This window comes from Pipra filicauda, unplaced genomic scaffold (genome assembly GCF_003945595.2).
Source record: "Pipra filicauda isolate LSUMZ 115617 unplaced genomic scaffold, ASM394559v2 scaffold27_size4233163_pilon, whole genome shotgun sequence".
Taxonomy (NCBI): Eukaryota; Metazoa; Chordata; class Aves; order Passeriformes; family Pipridae; genus Pipra; species Pipra filicauda.
This window is the reverse complement of record NW_024104398.1, coordinates 609,781-628,262: the sequence shown is the minus strand read 5'-3', so window position 1 is coordinate 628,262 and position 18,482 is coordinate 609,781. Positions and strand designations below refer to the sequence as shown.

The 18,482-nt window shown below is 39.9% G+C and overlaps 1 protein-coding gene across 4 annotated transcripts in view; it reads left to right on the top strand.

Moving 5' to 3' along the window:
* CCDC88C (coiled-coil domain containing 88C) overlaps nucleotides 1-18,482 on the top strand; it is a 99,128-nt gene that overhangs the window by 52,367 nt on the left and 28,279 nt on the right. For all 4 annotated transcript variants that reach the window (XM_027739995.2, XM_027739994.2, XM_027739993.2 and 1 more), the window contains exons 7-13: nucleotides 959-1,099; nucleotides 1,792-1,976; nucleotides 2,549-2,630; nucleotides 3,055-3,213; nucleotides 9,628-9,774; nucleotides 12,087-12,231; nucleotides 15,381-15,562. In XM_027739995.2, the coding sequence (XP_027595796.1) occupies nucleotides 959-1,099; nucleotides 1,792-1,976; nucleotides 2,549-2,630; nucleotides 3,055-3,213; nucleotides 9,628-9,774; nucleotides 12,087-12,231; nucleotides 15,381-15,562 (1,041 nt within the window). The remainder of the gene's footprint in view (nucleotides 1-958; nucleotides 1,100-1,791; nucleotides 1,977-2,548; nucleotides 2,631-3,054; nucleotides 3,214-9,627; nucleotides 9,775-12,086; nucleotides 12,232-15,380; nucleotides 15,563-18,482) is intronic.

Here is an 18,482-nt window from a genome sequence, read left to right as displayed (position 1 = left end):
CTTGCATGATGGTGTAAGCACTTGGTCCCCAAGCCTTGGGGTAGGTGAGACACAGGCTCCCCTGTGACTTGCTTCAGACAGTGACCTCTGAGCTTAGATGGTCTTGACAAGTGTACTCTACAGCTGAAAGTGGACATACACTCTTTTTAAAAAGAAGCTTGATCCAATGACAAACATTCTTGGACTTCCAAGGTTTCTGTAGAAGGAAAAGAATGCAAGTAGGTGTTAGGAGCCATCTTACTTTCGAGAGCCAAAGGACATCCATGTGGAAGCACCCTCTTGCTGGGAATGGACACTGACTGCAGCCAGGTGTCAATGCATTCAGGAACTTTATTCTTAGCACTTAACAAAATAGTTCATTAAAAAAAATCATGATGAACTAAGCACATGGTTATGACAAAAGCAGGAACAGTCTTTAACTGAGCTTAATAGACTTGCCTGATGTTTCTGCTAAAAGATTCAGAGGAAATCAGTTTGGGTAAGGTAGCAGATAAAAGGTACACTGCTAGCAGCAACCAGAGACATTTCTGCTAAATGCAGCTCCTCCCAGCTGTATCAACTACAAATTGCAAATTTATTGAAAGCAGGGATTCTACTCAGTGACACATCAGCCTAACTGTTCAGTGTGGGATCAGTCCCTTCCCTGTGATGACCACCTCAGGGTCAGTAAGACAGTTGCATACTTCTAATATGCAAGCACACATGCTATTGATCATAATATTTGTCTGATCACTTTTAAAAATCAGACTTAATAATTATAAAAAAATCTAAATACCAAAAATTACTGGGTCGTGTTACAATTAAGGTAGTTGCGTGTATTATTTGCAGCCTAGGTATGGTGAAATGTGATATGATTTTTAATTTATCAGTAGAAGAACCTGAGGGAAGCAGCATATAGAGTAAACAAATTTACAAATCAACCAGTGAAAAGACACACTTTTTTGTTCCTCCTTCCTAGGTGACTCACAACCAGGAGAACGTCTTTGACTTGCAGTGGCTGGAGCTCCCAGATATGGCCCCAGAAGAACTAGAGTCTCTCTCCAGGAATATGGTTTTCCACCTCAAGAGGCTCATTGATGAGAGGGATGAATGCACAGAAGTACGATGGCTTATCCTTCCTATATAGAGCCCACAAGAAGCAGCAGATCCCTTCTTTTATGTCTTGTTTGTGCAGGTTTCTATTTCTTCTGCACCTTTCTACTACACCTCTGAAAATCTGTAGAAGTGTTTTGACTTTTCCATTGATTCTTGTGTAAACACTAAGATGTGGTGAAATGATTGATGAAGGGGAGCAGCACAGTCTCTCCATGAAGTGGAGAGACCAAATGTCTCCGCGTGTCTGTTCAGTCATTAATCTTCTAGTGCTTGCTAGTCTCTCCACTGGTATCTGCCATCATGGGCTCCACTGTCTTCTCTAGGCTTTTTGATTCATCAGTTCCTTTCCCTTCAGATTTCTGGAGGAGCCTTCTTCCCTCCTTTAGCCTTTTAATTTTCTGTCATGCTTTTGACTGTGATTTTGTTAGTTAAAACTGTTAGTTGTTACAGGTTGTTATGAATTCTTCAAGAAAAGCAGACTTATTTTGAGCATTGGAAAGGGAATGTTTTAGTGGACTGAGCATAGTGGAGATTCCTTTCCTTCTTTGTGTAACCTTCACTCCTGGGTATCACTTGAATACTGTATAATGCCAGACTAATAATATTCTAAATTTATAAATAATTTCTACATATTTTTAAAACAATGTATAAATACACTGTTATCTCTTGACACTACATAATCTTCTGTATTTCCAGGTCATTGTAGATCTCACTCAAGAGAGAGATTATCTGCAGTCTCAGCAACCACCAAGCCCTCTGAAAGCACCAAGTCCAGATTCTTCACCAAACCCAGCCAACCCTCTTTCCAGTGAAGACAAGCAGCACCTCACAGTTGAGCTGGCAGACACGAAGGCTAAATTGAGAAGAATCCGGCAGGAGCTGTGAGTCACCAGTGATTTGTGCTTCTAGGGAGACTTCTATATAGAGTCTTATGCATCCTGAAAATGCAGGTGCCTGTCAGCTTCAATACACTGGCCTTCACAGAAGCTCTCAGAATCACATCCTTTAAATCTTTTATTCACAGCAGTAGGAAGCTTGTATGTGTGTTCCATCTTTTCTTCTTTCTTAATTGGTCTTTAAACAGAGAGTGATGGCTACTTCCATTCTTCTTTTTGTGTCATCTCTTCCCCCCTTCAAAATGCCAACTGCTAGCTCTACTTTCTCAGCTCTAGTGGAAAGTCCAGAGGCCAGTGGACCTAGCTATGACAGCAGGAGCACCAACGAGATTTAAACAGAGGAACTTACTATAAAATTAGAGTTGCAAACTCAGATCCATGATATGCATATGGAATCATAAGGAAATGATGACACTGTCATGACAAAGAAGCTTTGTGTTCAGAATATGCTAGGAGATTTTTATCTTCCTCTACAGATTCCTAGCAGCCTCCATATAATCAATATTGTTTTAGGAAAGAAAAACAACTACTTACTAAGATTTTTCTAATCTTTTCAGGGAGGAGAAGTCTGAGCAGCTTGCAGATTCTAAACATGAAGTTGAGCAGCTCACCCTAGAGCTGCAAAAAGTAAAACAAGAGGTAAGATGGATGCTGTTTAATAAAGTCCCATTTCAGTGTGACACTAAAAATACTACTATGCTGATTTTTTTAATGAAGAAATTAAGGTACTCCAGCAAGCTGTTTGATGATTATGGCTATGGCATAGCAGGGCTAGGCTTTCCACTTAACTGTTGAGAGCAGTCTCATCTGCTCACCTTGCAAATAGCCTAGTAATGCCTGAAGCTTATGCAGCATCAGGCATTAGTAATATCAGAGGTCCAATAGGCTGAAGAACCTCTCTGTCTTGTAGAGCATTTACTGGTAGTAGGAGAATTCTCTTAGTCCTTAACGAGGAGAACTCTGTCCACACTTAGTAGATAAATGCAAAAAGTTACAGTTTAAAATACACGTTTAAGAGTGTTAATGAAGATTTTTCTCCCTGTTTGTTCCTCACTTCTCACAGAATATCCACCTTGCCTCAGACGCTCGCTCTGCCCGAGCATACAGAGATGAGCTTGACTCTCTGAGAGAGAGGGCAAACCGTGTGGAGAGACTTGAGATGGAACTGGTTCGGTGCAAAGAGAAACTTCATGATGTGGATTTTTACAAAGCTCGCATGGAGGCAAGTGAAAATTAGGGGAAAGATTTGCTGAGTAATCCTTAATGTTTGGCTTTTGTTGGTACTATTCATGTGTCATTTGTTATTGAGCTGACCATAGCAGAACATCAGAGCAAGTAGAAATTTCATAACATACATCACACCTGTTGACTGAGCAACATTAAAACTTCTTGCAGTAGAGGAAGGACTTGGTGCACACAAAACAAATACTCATTAGTTTTAAAGAACTGCTTAGTTCAGCATTATGTGGCTAAACAAGATAGACCTTTTTGTGGATGCTTTTTCTAGAGAGTCCAGATCTTTAGCTTAGCTTTAGGTAAATTCCCTGTGTTTCAGAGTTGTTCCTTTGACCAACATTTTAAATGTCATGTATAAATTAGCTAAATGGATGTCTGGGTCCTTTTCCTTAGGGGATTTGTAACAGATGCAATTGTTGTTAAAATGGCATTTTTAAGGATTATCTCAGATGACAAATGCTAGCCACCCCTTTTTGCAACTGTTGCTTGGGGTAGAAGGGAGAGAAAATTTGGGTCTTCCCTAGTGCCATGAGTGGGGTATGTCAATGAGAAATGTATGGCTTTGTTCCAATAGTAATGTCAGTTACTCAGCTTAGTCACCTGCAGCTATGCCCATTCTGGAATTATTAACTGAATTATGTTGGAAAGGACCTTGGAGGTCATCTAGCCCAATTTATTGCTTACAGCATGGCTGTAATTTAGGTCAAACTGCTCTTACTTTCTGTTCTTTCAGTTCTTTGAGACATTCACACCAAAACCCTCAATAATATACATACATAGCACTTCAGCCAAAGTGAAATAAATATCCAGACTTGTTGAACAAATGGAGGTTCAGTAATTGACAGCCTCCCTATAAAATTAGATAAAATCCTAGGTCTGAGGGAGAAGAGTGATGTTACCAGGCCTCTGGCTGAGAACACAGACCTTATTTTTCTGCTCTATAAACTCTACTTTGTAGATGGTTTTTTTCTTTTCCCTCTCTAACCCAAGGGTCCAGCTAGCTGCTGCTTCTTATGAATAGGTTCACTAAAATGAATGGTTATTAAATGTAGTAAATAGACTACGAAAGCCTGTCTTGCCTCTCGGTAATTCCCAGTTTACATTAGGAGGTATGAAGCCCTGTCTCTCTCTGTTTTCCTCCCTCGAGCTGGCAAATAAGTCCTGGCACACCAGCTATCAGCGTGCCGTCCTGGCTGTTACCTTTTGACTGTGCACTGGAGATACCGAGCTTCTACCTGCTGCTCAGATAATTTAGCTGGAGCTAGGAGAGGGGCTTTTAGTGTCATCTTCATCTGAGATCAGGGGAGTAGCTATTTGTGTTCTTGAGTTCTCAGCCTCCTTGCTTGTCCTAGAGCCAGTGGATTCGTGCACTGCTGTCTGCATGCTGATCTTGCTTAGCACAGTGTTCAGTAAAGAGTCCTTCAGTTTCAAATTCTTCTACCTTTCCTTGCTCCCTTTTCTACCCTGTCTGTTTTTGGTGAAACTATAGAACATCAGAGGTGAGGCCTGGCTCTCCAGGGATACCTCCCTGGAATACTGTTGTGGTTTAACCCCAACTGGCAACCAAGCCCCACACAAGCACTCATTCACTACCCCACCAGTAGGATCAGGGAGAGAATTGGAAGGGTAAAAGCCAGAAAACTCAGGGTTGAGATAAAGGCAATTTATATGGAAAGCAAAATCTGCACACACAAGCAAAGAAAAACAGGGAATTAATTTACTGCTTCCCACGGGCAGGCAGGTGTTCAGCCATCTCCAGAAGAGCAGGGCCTATCACACATAACAGTTACTTAGGAAGACAAACGCCATCACTGCAAATGTCTCCCCTTCCTCATTCTTCCCCCCACTTTATATACTGAGCATGTTGTCATATGGTCTGGAATATCCCTTTGGTCAGTTTGGGTCAGCTGTCTCAGCTATGTCTCCTCTCAACCTCCCAGGCACCCCCCACTTCCTCACCAGTGTGGCAGTACAAAAAGCAGAAAAGGCCTTGGCTTTGTGTAAGCCCTGCTCAGCAATAACAAAAACATCTCTCTATTGTCAACCCTGTGTTCAGCACAAATCCAAAACACAGCCCCATACTAGCCACTGTGAAGAAAAGTAGCTCTAGCCCAGCCAAAACCAATACAAATACAGCTGTGAGACAAAGAATATTTCCCATTAATATGGCACATTTCTAATTTGGAGCCACAGGGTGGCCTCTAGCAAAAGTTGTTGCTATTGTAGAGGCTGAGCTTTTCTAACATGCAAGAGGATTGCACAGCTGTCTGCAGGGTGCTCTGTGGTCTAGAATAGCCAGTGAGTTTCACATTCTCACCGCGCCCTCTTCCATCACTGATGAAGTTTTGACACAGCCATGGACTGCCAGCATTGAGCAGTGGCAACAGCAGGCAAACTCCATTGATCTCAGGCTGATGCATTCAGAGGATTTCACAGGGCATGATTCTGGTTTTTTATGGTCATGGAGTAGCACAAAGGCTGTGCATGGTAGCCAGTGTCCAACTTTCCATGGGCCCTCAGTTTTATGTTGAATCTGTCTCAAGTCCTCTGCTCCTCCAAAAGAAGGATGAATGGCTGGGCTCAGTACAGTGTCTGCTTAGATTTGTTCAGGAATGTAACATGGTAAAGATTTCTACCACTAGACAGTACAGTACTGGTTCATCTCATGGCATTTACTGGTTGCTGCTGCCTTCCTAACCTCTAACTTTTAAGACCTGAATCATGCAGAGCACAGCAGTGCAAATGTAGTTGTATACAGCATCAGCCACTTTTCTACAGTGATGTGATACCTTAGGGCTCAGAGGGTCTTGACAAGGTTGTTAATAAACAGTGCCAAATCAGTAAGTGAGAAGACAAAGTGGGTTTACTGTTGTGCATCAATGCAGGAAGCTATTAAATGAGCATTTAAAATCTTTTTTTCTTCCTGCTATTGCAGGAGAAATGCAAAAGATTCAAGTCAAGGTTTATGTCAATGTAATACATTTAGGAGTGTGTGTTGTTTTCCTTCTCTGTCTGTCTTGACAGATTGTTCAGGAATAACATTTTAGTTGGACCATCATTCAAGGAACGTGGAGATGAACGTGCTCTGGAGCCTTCCTGCTGGGGTGGCTTAATGAGGTCGCAACTGTGAATGTTAAGGAGCAGGCTTAACACAGGGCCTCCTCCAAGGAAGTGCTTCTCTGCAGTGTAAAGCTCCCTTCTGGCATTCCTCTCCATTGAACCTTGTGCTGCTACAGGAGATTAGATTATTTTCTAAAGCCAGTTGCCTTGCCCTATCTTCCTACTTCTCACCATAATCAAGTTTCTATGCAGGATGATGTGAGGAATCTCTGTGAATTAAAAAACAAACAAACAAACAAAAACAACAAAAAAAAACCCCAACAAAACAAAAGCAAAAGCATCGCTTGTATGTTTTCATATGGCTGTTGAAGGCAATGTTTGATTGTCACAAGATGTTAACTGTCAGGGCTTAGTAGAGACAGCTTCTGAACTGCCTCAAGTCAGGGGTTGAACTAGGTCTGGATGCACATGCAAATTCTCTATTTTCAGATTTAAACAATCTCATTGCTTCTGTAGTTTCTGAAAATGTTTTCCAGTAGCAACACACTCTGTGCAACTGCTTACCTCCAGGTAATTGTAACCATCTGAATGCACAATGCACATTCTTAAAGCTGTTTCAAGTTACAGTTGACAGGGCATCAAACCACAATATGTAATTTATTTTAAAAACTGGAAAAGCAGAATTATATTCAGTGTATTAAAAAAAATCCACAACTGAATTGGTTTTGTTGCTGATTTAAAAATGAACTTAGAGTTACAAAATAATGTTGGTGAATTTGTTAATTAAATTAAAAATAAACCTTAATTCCAGCAGAAGCAGCACCATGACCACTACCTGCTGATAGTCTAACAAGTGTGATTTGTAGCCAGATACATTTTTAGGTCAACTGTGTTATCCCAGCAACTTCTGGGAGTTGTTAGTGCTGACATGTTTTAGTTAGGGCAGCTTTACTTTCCAGGCCTTGAGCTGTAACTCTACAAAGCTCCCATGGACTAATTATTTAAATTATATGGACTTTTCGATATTAAGACAACCTCAGATCATGGTGATCTGTGAGTGAGCAATGTTAAACTCGTCATAGCAGGCATTTCCACCGGGTTACTAATTTAAGATTTCATCAGAACTGCTTTGAACTGGCATGACTCCCCATCCCGGGTGCTCAGTGGGAAGTGCTTCAGTCTTCCATAGACTGCGGCTCCCACTGATGTGTGGGTTGTACCAGAGCCTGGATATGTATATGTACTTGGCACATAGCTTGACTCCTGATGAGACAATAAAATGACTGGTTCTTTCTTGGTAGGCAGTTTTATGGGTAGTTCTGAGGTCATGGTTTTGAGGTCAGACACCACCTTACTTCTTAGGGCTGTGGTCCAGATTGAGTGTGATGATCTAGCAAAGTAAACTCTTGGCACATTGCTGTTTCATTACAGGTATTCTGACAGCTTACATAACACCCAGCAGTTTCTGTGCCATGTACTTCTTCTGGTCTGTCATCTGTTTGGTGTCAGTCTTTTAAGTTTGCCCACCCTGAAGTGACCCAGGGTCACTTTAGATCAGACTTGGCCCAAAATGCAGGTTCTGTAACATTAGTGTTTCAGTATTGTTGTTATTTTAGTTACTTGCATACTCAGACGTTTTAATTGAAGATGAACCTCTTCACAAGCACTAACATATTTGTCCTTTAAATGCTACTGTAATAGGGAAACTTTTTCCTCTCATGATTTGCAGTTTGGTAGCTGACCCACTGAGAGATTAAGGGTAGTGTGGTTCTGCATAAGGTAGACTTTCTACATTATGCCGTATACAATCAAGGTGCAACAAAAAACTAAGATTACTAACTATGAAAGGTTTTTAAATCATAGCCTCCTGTGGTATCAAAAGGCAGGGGAAGTGACTGTCATCAGACACTGTTAACTTGTTCTTTACATCTGTCCTTTTCCTTTTTCTTGGTTTTTTTTGTTTGTTTGTTTTTTATAACAGAACCTCAAAAATCTTCTTAAGGTTGATTCTATCCCCAAAAATTAAAAGGTACTTGCTGACTAAGCAGCAAAAGTGATTTGCTCATGCTTGATGATCTTTGAGGAATCTACTTGGTTTGGATGTTTGTGGTCTGAGAGAGCAGACGTGAACACTGGTGTCAGCAGAGACATTACATTTTGAATGTAATTACTTTTCCAGGAACAAACTTGTCAAGTGTTTTGTCTCTTTGTACATTCTGTGCTTTTGCATATTTCATTGGAGTAGCAAAAGGGATAGGTAGAGGAGGGAGTGAATGACAAAAGGAAGTTTCTTTAGAGAATGAAATAATCTGCTTTTTGCCCGGTTGTAACTCTTCTTGGGAAAAATCCTTACTGTATCCATTTAATCTTTTAAATACCAGTGTGTTCCTGCCATAGAACATTTGTCTTAGACTCAATACTTATCTGAGAATCAACAAAAATAAAAGCTAGCCATGGAGTATTGTAGTTTGAAATAAGATGTATTTGATACATGTATTTAAAACATGACCAAGAATACACGGCGGGATCTTCTGCTTTGGACATTTCATGTTTCCAGAGATAAGATACTTGAATGCACAGAGTTTCATTTGTTGTTTGCAAGGAAACTTTAGAGTGCGATATAATTAACTTCTTTCCAATGCTGTGACTGCAGTAAAATAATAAATCAAACTTTTACTGAGTAAAACCATATCCAAAAGCTCTAATGAATAAGCAACATGGCTTGTGCAGTTAATGCTCATGTGTTTAGTAGGGAAATAGCAGGGAGTGTTAAATATAAAACAACTTCCTCTGTTCAAGTGAACTAAAATTCTGTTCATGAGAGGGAGGAACCTTATTCAGGCATTTACACAGAAGTGTACTGAAACAGGAATGTGGATATCGTATGTATTGATGGATAGTGTTCCCCAACGTGTTTTGAATACACTGTAGCATCCCTTGAAAGTAAATAATTTATTTTGAAGCAGAGTAAACAGGGGACTACAGTAAGTTGGCTAAGCAGTTGGTACTGTAACAGTGGAATTGGAATTGAATAGCTGCTCTTCTGTGTCTTAAATCTCTTTGGTGCACCTCTTGATCTAGCCTCATATAAAGCAAAAGGAACTCCATTAAACTTATAAAATTCAGGAAAAAAACCAACAAGAAATATTAGATTTACCTGCATTAATGGCCCACAGTTAATGAAACATGCTATCATCTCCCATTACAATATCAGGTAAAAATCTTCATGAAACAGTGAAACATGTCAGATTTCTTTCTTGTGTTTTGCAATGTCAGTTTATGAAAATCACTTAGTTATGAAAATTAAGTAAGAAATTAACATTGTTGCTTTTTTCCCTAGGAATTAAGAGAGGATAACATTGTATTAATTGAAACAAAGGCCATGCTAGAAGAACAACTAACATTGGCAAGAGCTCGTGGTGATAAACTGCATGAATTAGAGAAGGAAAATTTGCAGTTGAAATCCAAACTTCATGATGTAGAGCTGGTATGCACTTTCTTTTTCATTATGCTAATTTTTGAACTTCTGTTTTTATGCTAGGTTACAGAATCAAGTCACAGAAACCGGTGGGGACAGGCAAATAAATCAGCAGTGCTTTTAAAGAGTTTTTTAGATTAGACTTGTGTACATGAATTCTTGAAATATTACAATGTTAACAGTGTAAAAATTGCCAGTGCTACTTTGTGTGAGACTGAATTTAATTTTATGCGGGAAGGTACATCAGAATTTTAAAATACAGATTGCTTTTGTATGTATTGATAATGGAGATACTAAAATCTGTTAGTTAAGTAGAAATCTCTTAGATGTAGGAAATGAAATCTACTGTAGTAAATGATCTTTCTTGTTGGAAACAAAATCCCCAGCCATTACAGAGTCTTTCAGAACACACTACCAAGTGTCAAAGACCCAAAATTCCAAAATGTCTTTCTGTGTAAATCAGAGATATGACTTAGTGCTTCATGACAAAGAAAAGTAAGAAGTGGGAGATTATTGTCTACAAAGAAAAGTAACATTGGATTTTATAATGCCACTAGAAGTAGTAAATACTCTTTCATCTCTTGTATCCTTCTCTCTCCTTACAAAGATGTTGAGGATGCTGTGTGGGATTAATGTTTTAATCCCAATGGACTTCAGTTACAAGTGGTGTCCTTCAGAGGTCCATACTGGGACCAGTGTTATTTAATATCTTCTTTAATGATTTAGATAAAGGGATCTAGTGCACTGTCAGCAGATTTGCAGATGACACCAAGCTGAGTGGTGCAGTTCACTCTCCTGAAGGAGAGGATGCCATCCAGAGGGACCTGGACAAGCTTGAGAAGTAGGCCATGGGAATCTCATGCGGTTTAACAAGACCGAGTGCAAGGTGCTGCACCTGGGTCGGGGCAGATCCCTGATATCGGTCCAGGCTGGGGGATAAAGGGATAGAGAGCAGCCCTGCTGAGAAGGGTGCTGGTGGATGAGAGGGTGGACATGAGCTTGCCATGTGCACTTGCAGCCCAGAAAGCCAAACGTGTCCTGGGCTGCATCAAAAGCAGTGAGGCCAGCAGGTCACTGCTTGGGGGGGGTTCTTCCTTCTGGTGAGACCCCACCTGGAGTGCTGCATCCAGCTCTGGATCCAGCAGCACAGGAAGGAGATGGATGTGTTGGAACAAGTCCAGGGAAGGGACACCAAGTTGATTAGAGGGATGAAGCACTTCTGTGAGGGAAGACTGGGGGAGTTGGGTTTGTTCAACCTAGAGAAGCAAAGGCTCCAAAGTTACCTAACTATGACCTCCAGTACCTGAAGGGAGCCTACAAGAAAGAGGGAGAGGGACTTTTTAAAAGGTCATATAGTGACAGGGCAAGGGGGAATGGCTTCAAACTGAAAGAGAGTAGGTTTAGATTACATGTTAGGAAGAAATCCTTTACTATGAGAGTGATGAGGCACCAGAATAGGTTGCCCAGAGAAGTTGTAGATGCCCTATCCCTAAAAGTGCTCAAGACCAGGTTGGATGGGTCTTCGAACAGTGTGGTCTAGTGAGAGTTGTCCCTCCCCATGGCAAGGGGGGTTGGAACAAGATGATCTTTAAGGTCCCTTCCACCCCAAGCCATTCTATGATGTTATGATTCAGGGCATTAAAAGGCTCACGCTCAGCTTTTCCAAAGTGAATGAAGATTTTGAACGATGCTTTTCTGAGTGACTTGATGAATTTTTGTGTAATGCTATCTGAAAATTTGGGAACAATTTTCCCCTGAAGTGGGAGGCATCACTTCAGCTCTCACAAATGCGAACGTCCCAAATAGTTCACAAGAAGCAACAATAGATTCATTCTCCAGATCTGTTTCCTGGAGTTAAAACTCAAATTATGAGGCAGATGTTACTTGCCAGTCCATATGACTGCATCCAAATTCGATGTGATGAGTTGAAGCTCAGGAGAATTCAAGGTTCTATCTGCAGAGTTTCCAGGATGTCAGTGCATGATGCTACATGTTTTTGAAGAGCTTAGCTCTGGAGACAGCTTGAACCCAGCCTGCCTTACTAGTCCTGGCTTGTACTGGCCCTGTCATCACCTGGTAGGTTCTCATTGCCATCACTCTCCCTGACTCTAAACAGGGCCACTTGGGTGCCTCTGCTCTGCATTCTGTGGCATATATAGTAGCCCATAACAAACATTTAATGCTGTACATGTATTTCAGTATAAAAATACAGTGTTTGAGGAGATTCTTCTACCCTCAGTGTATGTCGTGCAAGTGGCTGTTAACCCAGAACCTTACAGATAAGCTGAACGTGCATTTTCATTCATGTGTGTCTTGCACAGGACCGGGACACGGACAAGAAGAGAATTGAAGAGCTGCTGGAGGAGAACATGGTCTTGGAGATTGCACAGAAACAGAGCATGAACGAGTCTGCACACCTAGGCTGGGAACTAGAACAACTGTCTAAAAGCACAGATCTTGCAGATAGTGAGTACCAGCTGGGGCAGCTGTTGTGTTTGTGGGCTATTTCAGAATAGACAGGTTGGTTTACTGAGATGGGATCAGAAGTTGAGTCCAAGGTTGGAGAACTTCCCTCATTCAGCCACTTGACTTTGATCGTAGTTTTCTGCAACTTCTGAAACATATTCCTCTACTTTATTTTATTTTCTTTTGATGAAAGCATCAAAATGTTTTCCTTTTTGTTCATCCCTGAGAGAGTAACTTTTAAGTAAAATAATAATTTTAAAAAAATAAAGCTTTGTAAATGACACAGCAGAAATGTCACACTGGATATTTCTAACTGAATGGTTGGGAGGAGTCTGTGATCTTTAGTATTCTTTAGTACAATTAGTACAGACAATTAACTGGTCTTTAAGTCCCAGGAAGTAGTGTATGCTGAAGTCATTTATTTTTACTAGATACTGAAAAATGTGTACAGTTAAAATAACTGGCTGATTTTTTTCTTTGAATGGTTGATTTGATTTCCGTAACTATCACTAACATAACTAATTCTTTCTTCACTAGACAGGTTTTAGCATTGGTTTCTGTGTTTAACATTCATTCTGTCTATTATAGCTGCCTAAATAACAATGCTAAATGGACCTTGGGGAATACAAGCTATTTTCCCTTAATTCAATAGGCAGCTTTTATTGAGTACTCACCTTACTTCTACTAAGACTTGCATGTTTGGCTTTGTGTACCAGGAACAGTTTAACTTGAAGACAAAGGAATAAATTAGAGTAAGGAGATGTTAAGTTTTCAGTAAAACTGTCTAGAATAGTTTTATTTTGTAAAACAACTGAGTGTGTGCCTGACACCAATTCTTAAATCTTGCTGTCTAGGATCCTAATTCTCTTCACTAAGATTAATGGCTAGTTAATTGTTACTTCTAAATAATAATCTTGCAAAGCAGGTTATATTAGCCTGAGAAGAGAATGGCACTCTATTGCTCCTTATATGTAATCAAGGATATTGCTTATTGTATTGGTCAGGGGGACAAAAACACAGTTCTCTCAAAGCTTACAGATTTTGATAAAGAGTATTTCAGGAAAATGTAAAAATATTAAATTTTCTGGCCTGTTTAAAATACTGAGTTTTGCCCTCTTCCTGATTTGGTTTCACTAGTGAGGTAATAGAAGGATGCTAGTTGTATTTTGTTAGCTCTTATTTATTAATGTCTGTCAAACATAACTTTCAAAATTTGCTCGAGGGATTTAAAAAACATGAAAAAGATGAGGTTCCTTCACAGCACTGGAGCTTCAGAAACTCTGATTAACCAAAGAAAAAACATAAGAGGAACTGAGAATATAAGTAAACTTTTATACTCAGTAAAAAAAAAAAAAAGTAGTGAAGGAAGCCCAAATTTTAAAAAAACAAAACTCATTAAACTTCGAGCTTTTAAATTATTTCAGGGAAATGCCTGTTCTACTTTTACAATAATTCTCCTTAAGAAGTTCCATTTCAATGCATGTGGCTGTTCTGAATGCAACTTTTGTAGAAATATAGCCAGACTTGAAAACCCTTTTGGAAAATCTCCTGTTCTTGGATTTCGAGTTGAGTCTGCAAGAATGACAGGTAGCAGAAGATTTTACTGGATTGTTTGGAATATTTTATTCAAAATAATTTAAAAAATAAGTATGGGAAAAAGTAATTTAGATGGACTTTGCTTCAGAACAGAACTTAACTGGAGTATTTAGTTAATGTTTACTATTTGAGTCTTCACTTGACCAAAATTCTCCAGTTGATGCTCTATAAAAGAGACAAATAGGATTTTACCATTTCAGAAATTTGCCAGTTTAAGGTGTTCAGTGTGCTGTATGTAATACTGCTGATTATTTAGGAGTCATTAATTTTCTTAGACTTAAAGACAATGTTAAAGTCAGTTTCATGTGAAATGTGGGTTTGAGGTGATGGGCAGCAATTATTCTATGGGAAACAGAAGTTTTCTCTTGTAATTATTCAAATGCTGAGCAGAGAAATTAACAGAACAGTGAGGCTTGGGTGGTAGATTTTAAGGCTGAGAGGTACTGAGACTTTTGATCTACAAACATTTAGAGTAGAATAACATCTCTGTTGTAAAACTTGCATAAATTTTGTCAGTTCTGAAATTTCAACTTCAGACACCTCTCTGATCAGCATTCTGTTGGATGTCCTGTACCTGGATACCTGATACTAAATTATCTTCCCTGATTCAGCATATTTTTGATGAAGTAGCTATGAAGATAAGCAATGGAATTCTCCTTTTGTAAGAATTTTTTCCATGACTAAATATGATTGAATACCTGAGTTTTCACTAGCTCTTTTCCAAAGGAGGACAACAAAGATGGTGAAGGGCCTTGAGGCGAAGCTGTATGAGGAACAACTGATGAGGGCACTTGGTCTGTTCAGCCTGGAGGAGACTGAGGAGAGACCTCATTGTACTCTACAACTGTCTCGTGAGGGGAAGAGGAGGGGTGTCTCTGGTGACCAGTGACAGGACTGAGGGAATGGCCTGAAGTTGTGTCAGGGGAGGTTTAGGTTGGATATTAGAAAGAGGTTCTTCACACAGAGGGTGGTTGGGCACTGGAACAGGCTCCCCAGGGAAGTGGTGACAGCACCAAGCCTGACAGAGTTCAAGAAGTGTTTGGACAATGCTCTTGGGCGCACGGTGTGACTCTTGAGGATGGTCCTGTGCAGGGCCAGGAGTTGGATTCAATGATCCTTGTGGGTCCCTTCCAACTCAGCATATTCTGTGATTCTGTGATCTTCCTGTTTCAATAAACACTTTGCAGTGGTTTACTTTTTGCCTCAGTTTATTTCCTCTGATGAAAGTATGAGATGGTATCAAAGTATATTTTGCTACTAACACACTGCTAACATGGCTAAAGAAAATTTAAGAAGAGTTAGGAAAGTAAGTAACTTTATAGATGGCTATCTGTTCAGATGGTTGTCTGTTAAGATACTACCCTATTTACTAGAAGTCTTAATGGTTGTCTGTGAAAATGGGTTCTGTTTTTAACAAAGTGTTTATTTAGCAGTCAAGTTGAAATTAGAAGAATCTGACTGCAGTAATCTTTCTACAAGTGAATCTTACACACCTCGGAAGGAGATGTTTGTGAATTGATTAGTGCCACCTTCTGATTCTCATGTTTTAACAGCCAGAAAGTCCTTTGTGTTTGAGTTGAATGAATGTGCTTCGAGTCGCATACTGAAGCTAGAGAAGGATAATCAGAGCTTGCAGAACACAATCCAAGAGCTGAGAGATGCATCCCTGACCTCCAGAGAGAGCAGCCTAAAGTTTGTGGAACTGGAAAAGGAAAATCAACAGCTTAGCAAAAAGGTAATTTGCTCACAGGAACAGAGCTCTTCGATTTTTAAATGCAGTGCGCGAAGGGCTGCACAGCATTCCTAAATGATGAGGGATTGCAGGGAATTCACCCATGTTCCCCATAAGACTGAGCATTTTTTGGGCCCATCTATTTAAGCACATTCTAATGCAATTAAGTTTTAATATTTGTATTCTGTTGCCTTCTACTTCACTGCCTACTTACATCATTGTAAGCAAAAGTGTTTTTTGGTTACTGTTTGCCCCGTCAGATTGTAGTGTTGTGTCCCATTTTGTCGTCTTATGGCAGTCACTACTAGGCAAGGAATCTGTGGTCACATTGAACTATTTTTGGTTTTTGAAAGTTTTAATAATATTTCCATGTGAGTCAAATAAATCACACAGGTGAATTCAGGTTATTATTTTTTAAATGTCTTTCTTGCTGTCCAGAGTCCTGGATCAGCTTTGTCTTGTCCTTTTGGCTGTTATAAATTCTCTCATGCGTGTCTCTCTCTGTAAAGGTCTTGTTTCTTCTAGTCTTTGTAACATGCAGGTCATCACTTTGTAAATTTACTTATATATATGTGTGTTGCACTCTGTTATTAACTGTGATTACATTTAGCTCAAAAGCCAGCTCAGTGCTTGTCCTTGTGAAATGCACTGCTCAGTTCATCTCCAGCTACTAGCCTTATTTATGTCTGACCAGTAACTTGAGTCCTCAAATATGATTAATTGAGCCAAGTGCTGCTGAGGAAAGAGAATGCTTGCTACTCTAAGTATAAAACAATTTTCATGTCAAATTTTTCCACATTCCACACAATTTGATAAATTATCCAGAATATAAGGCTCATTTCTCCTTTTCCCATTACTGCTGTAACCTGTGTGTGTGAGACATTGATGCAAAGATTTCTCTTCTGTTTATCTTACCTATGAACTAACTGAATGCTTTAAAGGACAAGGGGAGAAATGCTGGTTGTGGATTACCTGATTGTAACAAGCAGAGTGCCCATTTCTCTGCCAGGGAAAACAGGTATTCATCACTGGATCATTCCATCTTCTGGAGAGATTCATTTGCCAAGTAGAGACCAGTTCTGCTTCTTGTCATTCCTTTGTGAACAAGGAAAACTGCACAAGTTCAGTTCACTGTAATCTTCTTTCCACACTTCCATTTATGACCTGTTGGTATAAGTAATTCAATCCTGCTCTAATTTACATGCTTAAAATTTGAGACTGAGGCATAGAAAGCACTCAGCAGATACCTGTGGTGTACAGCAATGTAAGTCACTTGAACAACTGTGGTCAACCTTTGGCTTTGCCCCAGGCAGATTCCTGTGGGCACCTCCCGTTATGGCACTGTATTGGTGCCAACAGTTGTGATTCCAGAATTAGTCTGATGTTTTTGATGATGATGAATGCATTGACATGGTGAGGTCACCTACAGGTCTGGCAGTTCTATAAGACAAAAACCAGTAGTGGGGAACGCCTGTGTGGTGAAAAGAGGACACCACATATATCAAACCAATTAAGAAAAAAATAGCAGGTAAAAATACTATTGTTAAGAGAAAGTAAAATGCTTGAAATCTTCACCAGAAAAACACAGAATATGATAGGAGCTGCTGACTGAATACCACAGGCCAGTCAAGTTGAAGGACTTCACCTCCCATTCAGGAAAATTTTGGAAAAAAAATCGGTAGACAGCATTCTGTCTGTGCAAGACAATGAGTGTCAGTTTACAGAGACCTGATACATCATATGTAAAATAATCTTGATTTGAGATGTTTGAATTTGTTTTAATCTTGCCTTTCTCAAATATGTTTTTTACTTCTCTCACACATGTATCCTCTCAATTAGAGGGTCCCCATGTCCACAGCAGGGTGTGCAAAGGGGAGAGGGAAAATAATAGGCAAAGTCTCTGCGATTCACTGCAAAATGGTTACTACAGTAGGCAGGGGAAAGTGTAACAGTTCTTGAGGACTGTTAAAGTCAAGCATGTATAAGTCAGAGGACAAAAGATAAAGAAGTGTTTTTCTTAAATGTTTTGTGCCCTTGGGGTTTTTTTTTGCAATTTTCCTGAGATACCCATAGTAAAATCTTGCCTCCCTAAAGTCGTTTAACTGGGCTGAGACTTCATCCACTCTCTGTGACTTCCAAAAGTTTTTGTTCGAGTATGGTTGTCTGTCAACTGATCTAGTGCTTAGAAGCATCATGTAGCCAAAATAGGATTATTCAGGTAGTACAATAGGAGATGTTATGAAGGAAAAGTCACATATATCTTTTTTTCCTTTCTTGCAAGGTTTTCAGAGGAGCTAATAATAGAAAACCTTCCTTTTGGGCACAGTCAAGTAGTAGCAGTCCAAGTACCCGTCTGTTTTCTCTGCCTTTCTGACTTACTGAAATAAGCTGTAAACAGTAATGTCTTACTTGCCTCCAGTTTTCTGGGAAGTGCAAATGAAGATCAGCTATTGCTGAGCTACTGAGTTTGTTCCAGCTTTCCCTGTACAGCTCCTTTGAGACCCATGAACCTCAGCATGGTTACATTTCTAACTGTTAAGCCCTCCTTATCTCCAATCTGGGCAGCCCCTGCTTGTTTAAACACTTCCTATAATGAGGCGCATGTTGACATAGGCAGAGCCCAGCCTCCAGCTATTTCCCACTTTTAAGTTATGTCTAATACCTCTTTCACTGACATTTTCACTGTTGACAGAATTCATAATACCAACACAAAAATGAGCTGATACTTGTGCAGAGCTGTAGGTGCTCACAGTACTTTACAAGCTTAAAAAGGAACACTTCCTGACTTGGGGAGCCTAGCCTAGCTCTCTGAGCCTCTGGGTTCTACATACTGAAGATTTACTGCTTTTCAGTTCTTCGTGCATTATGAGTACAACTTTAAAAAGGAGTGAGTATGAAAACATCATTCATTGTAGGACTGGAG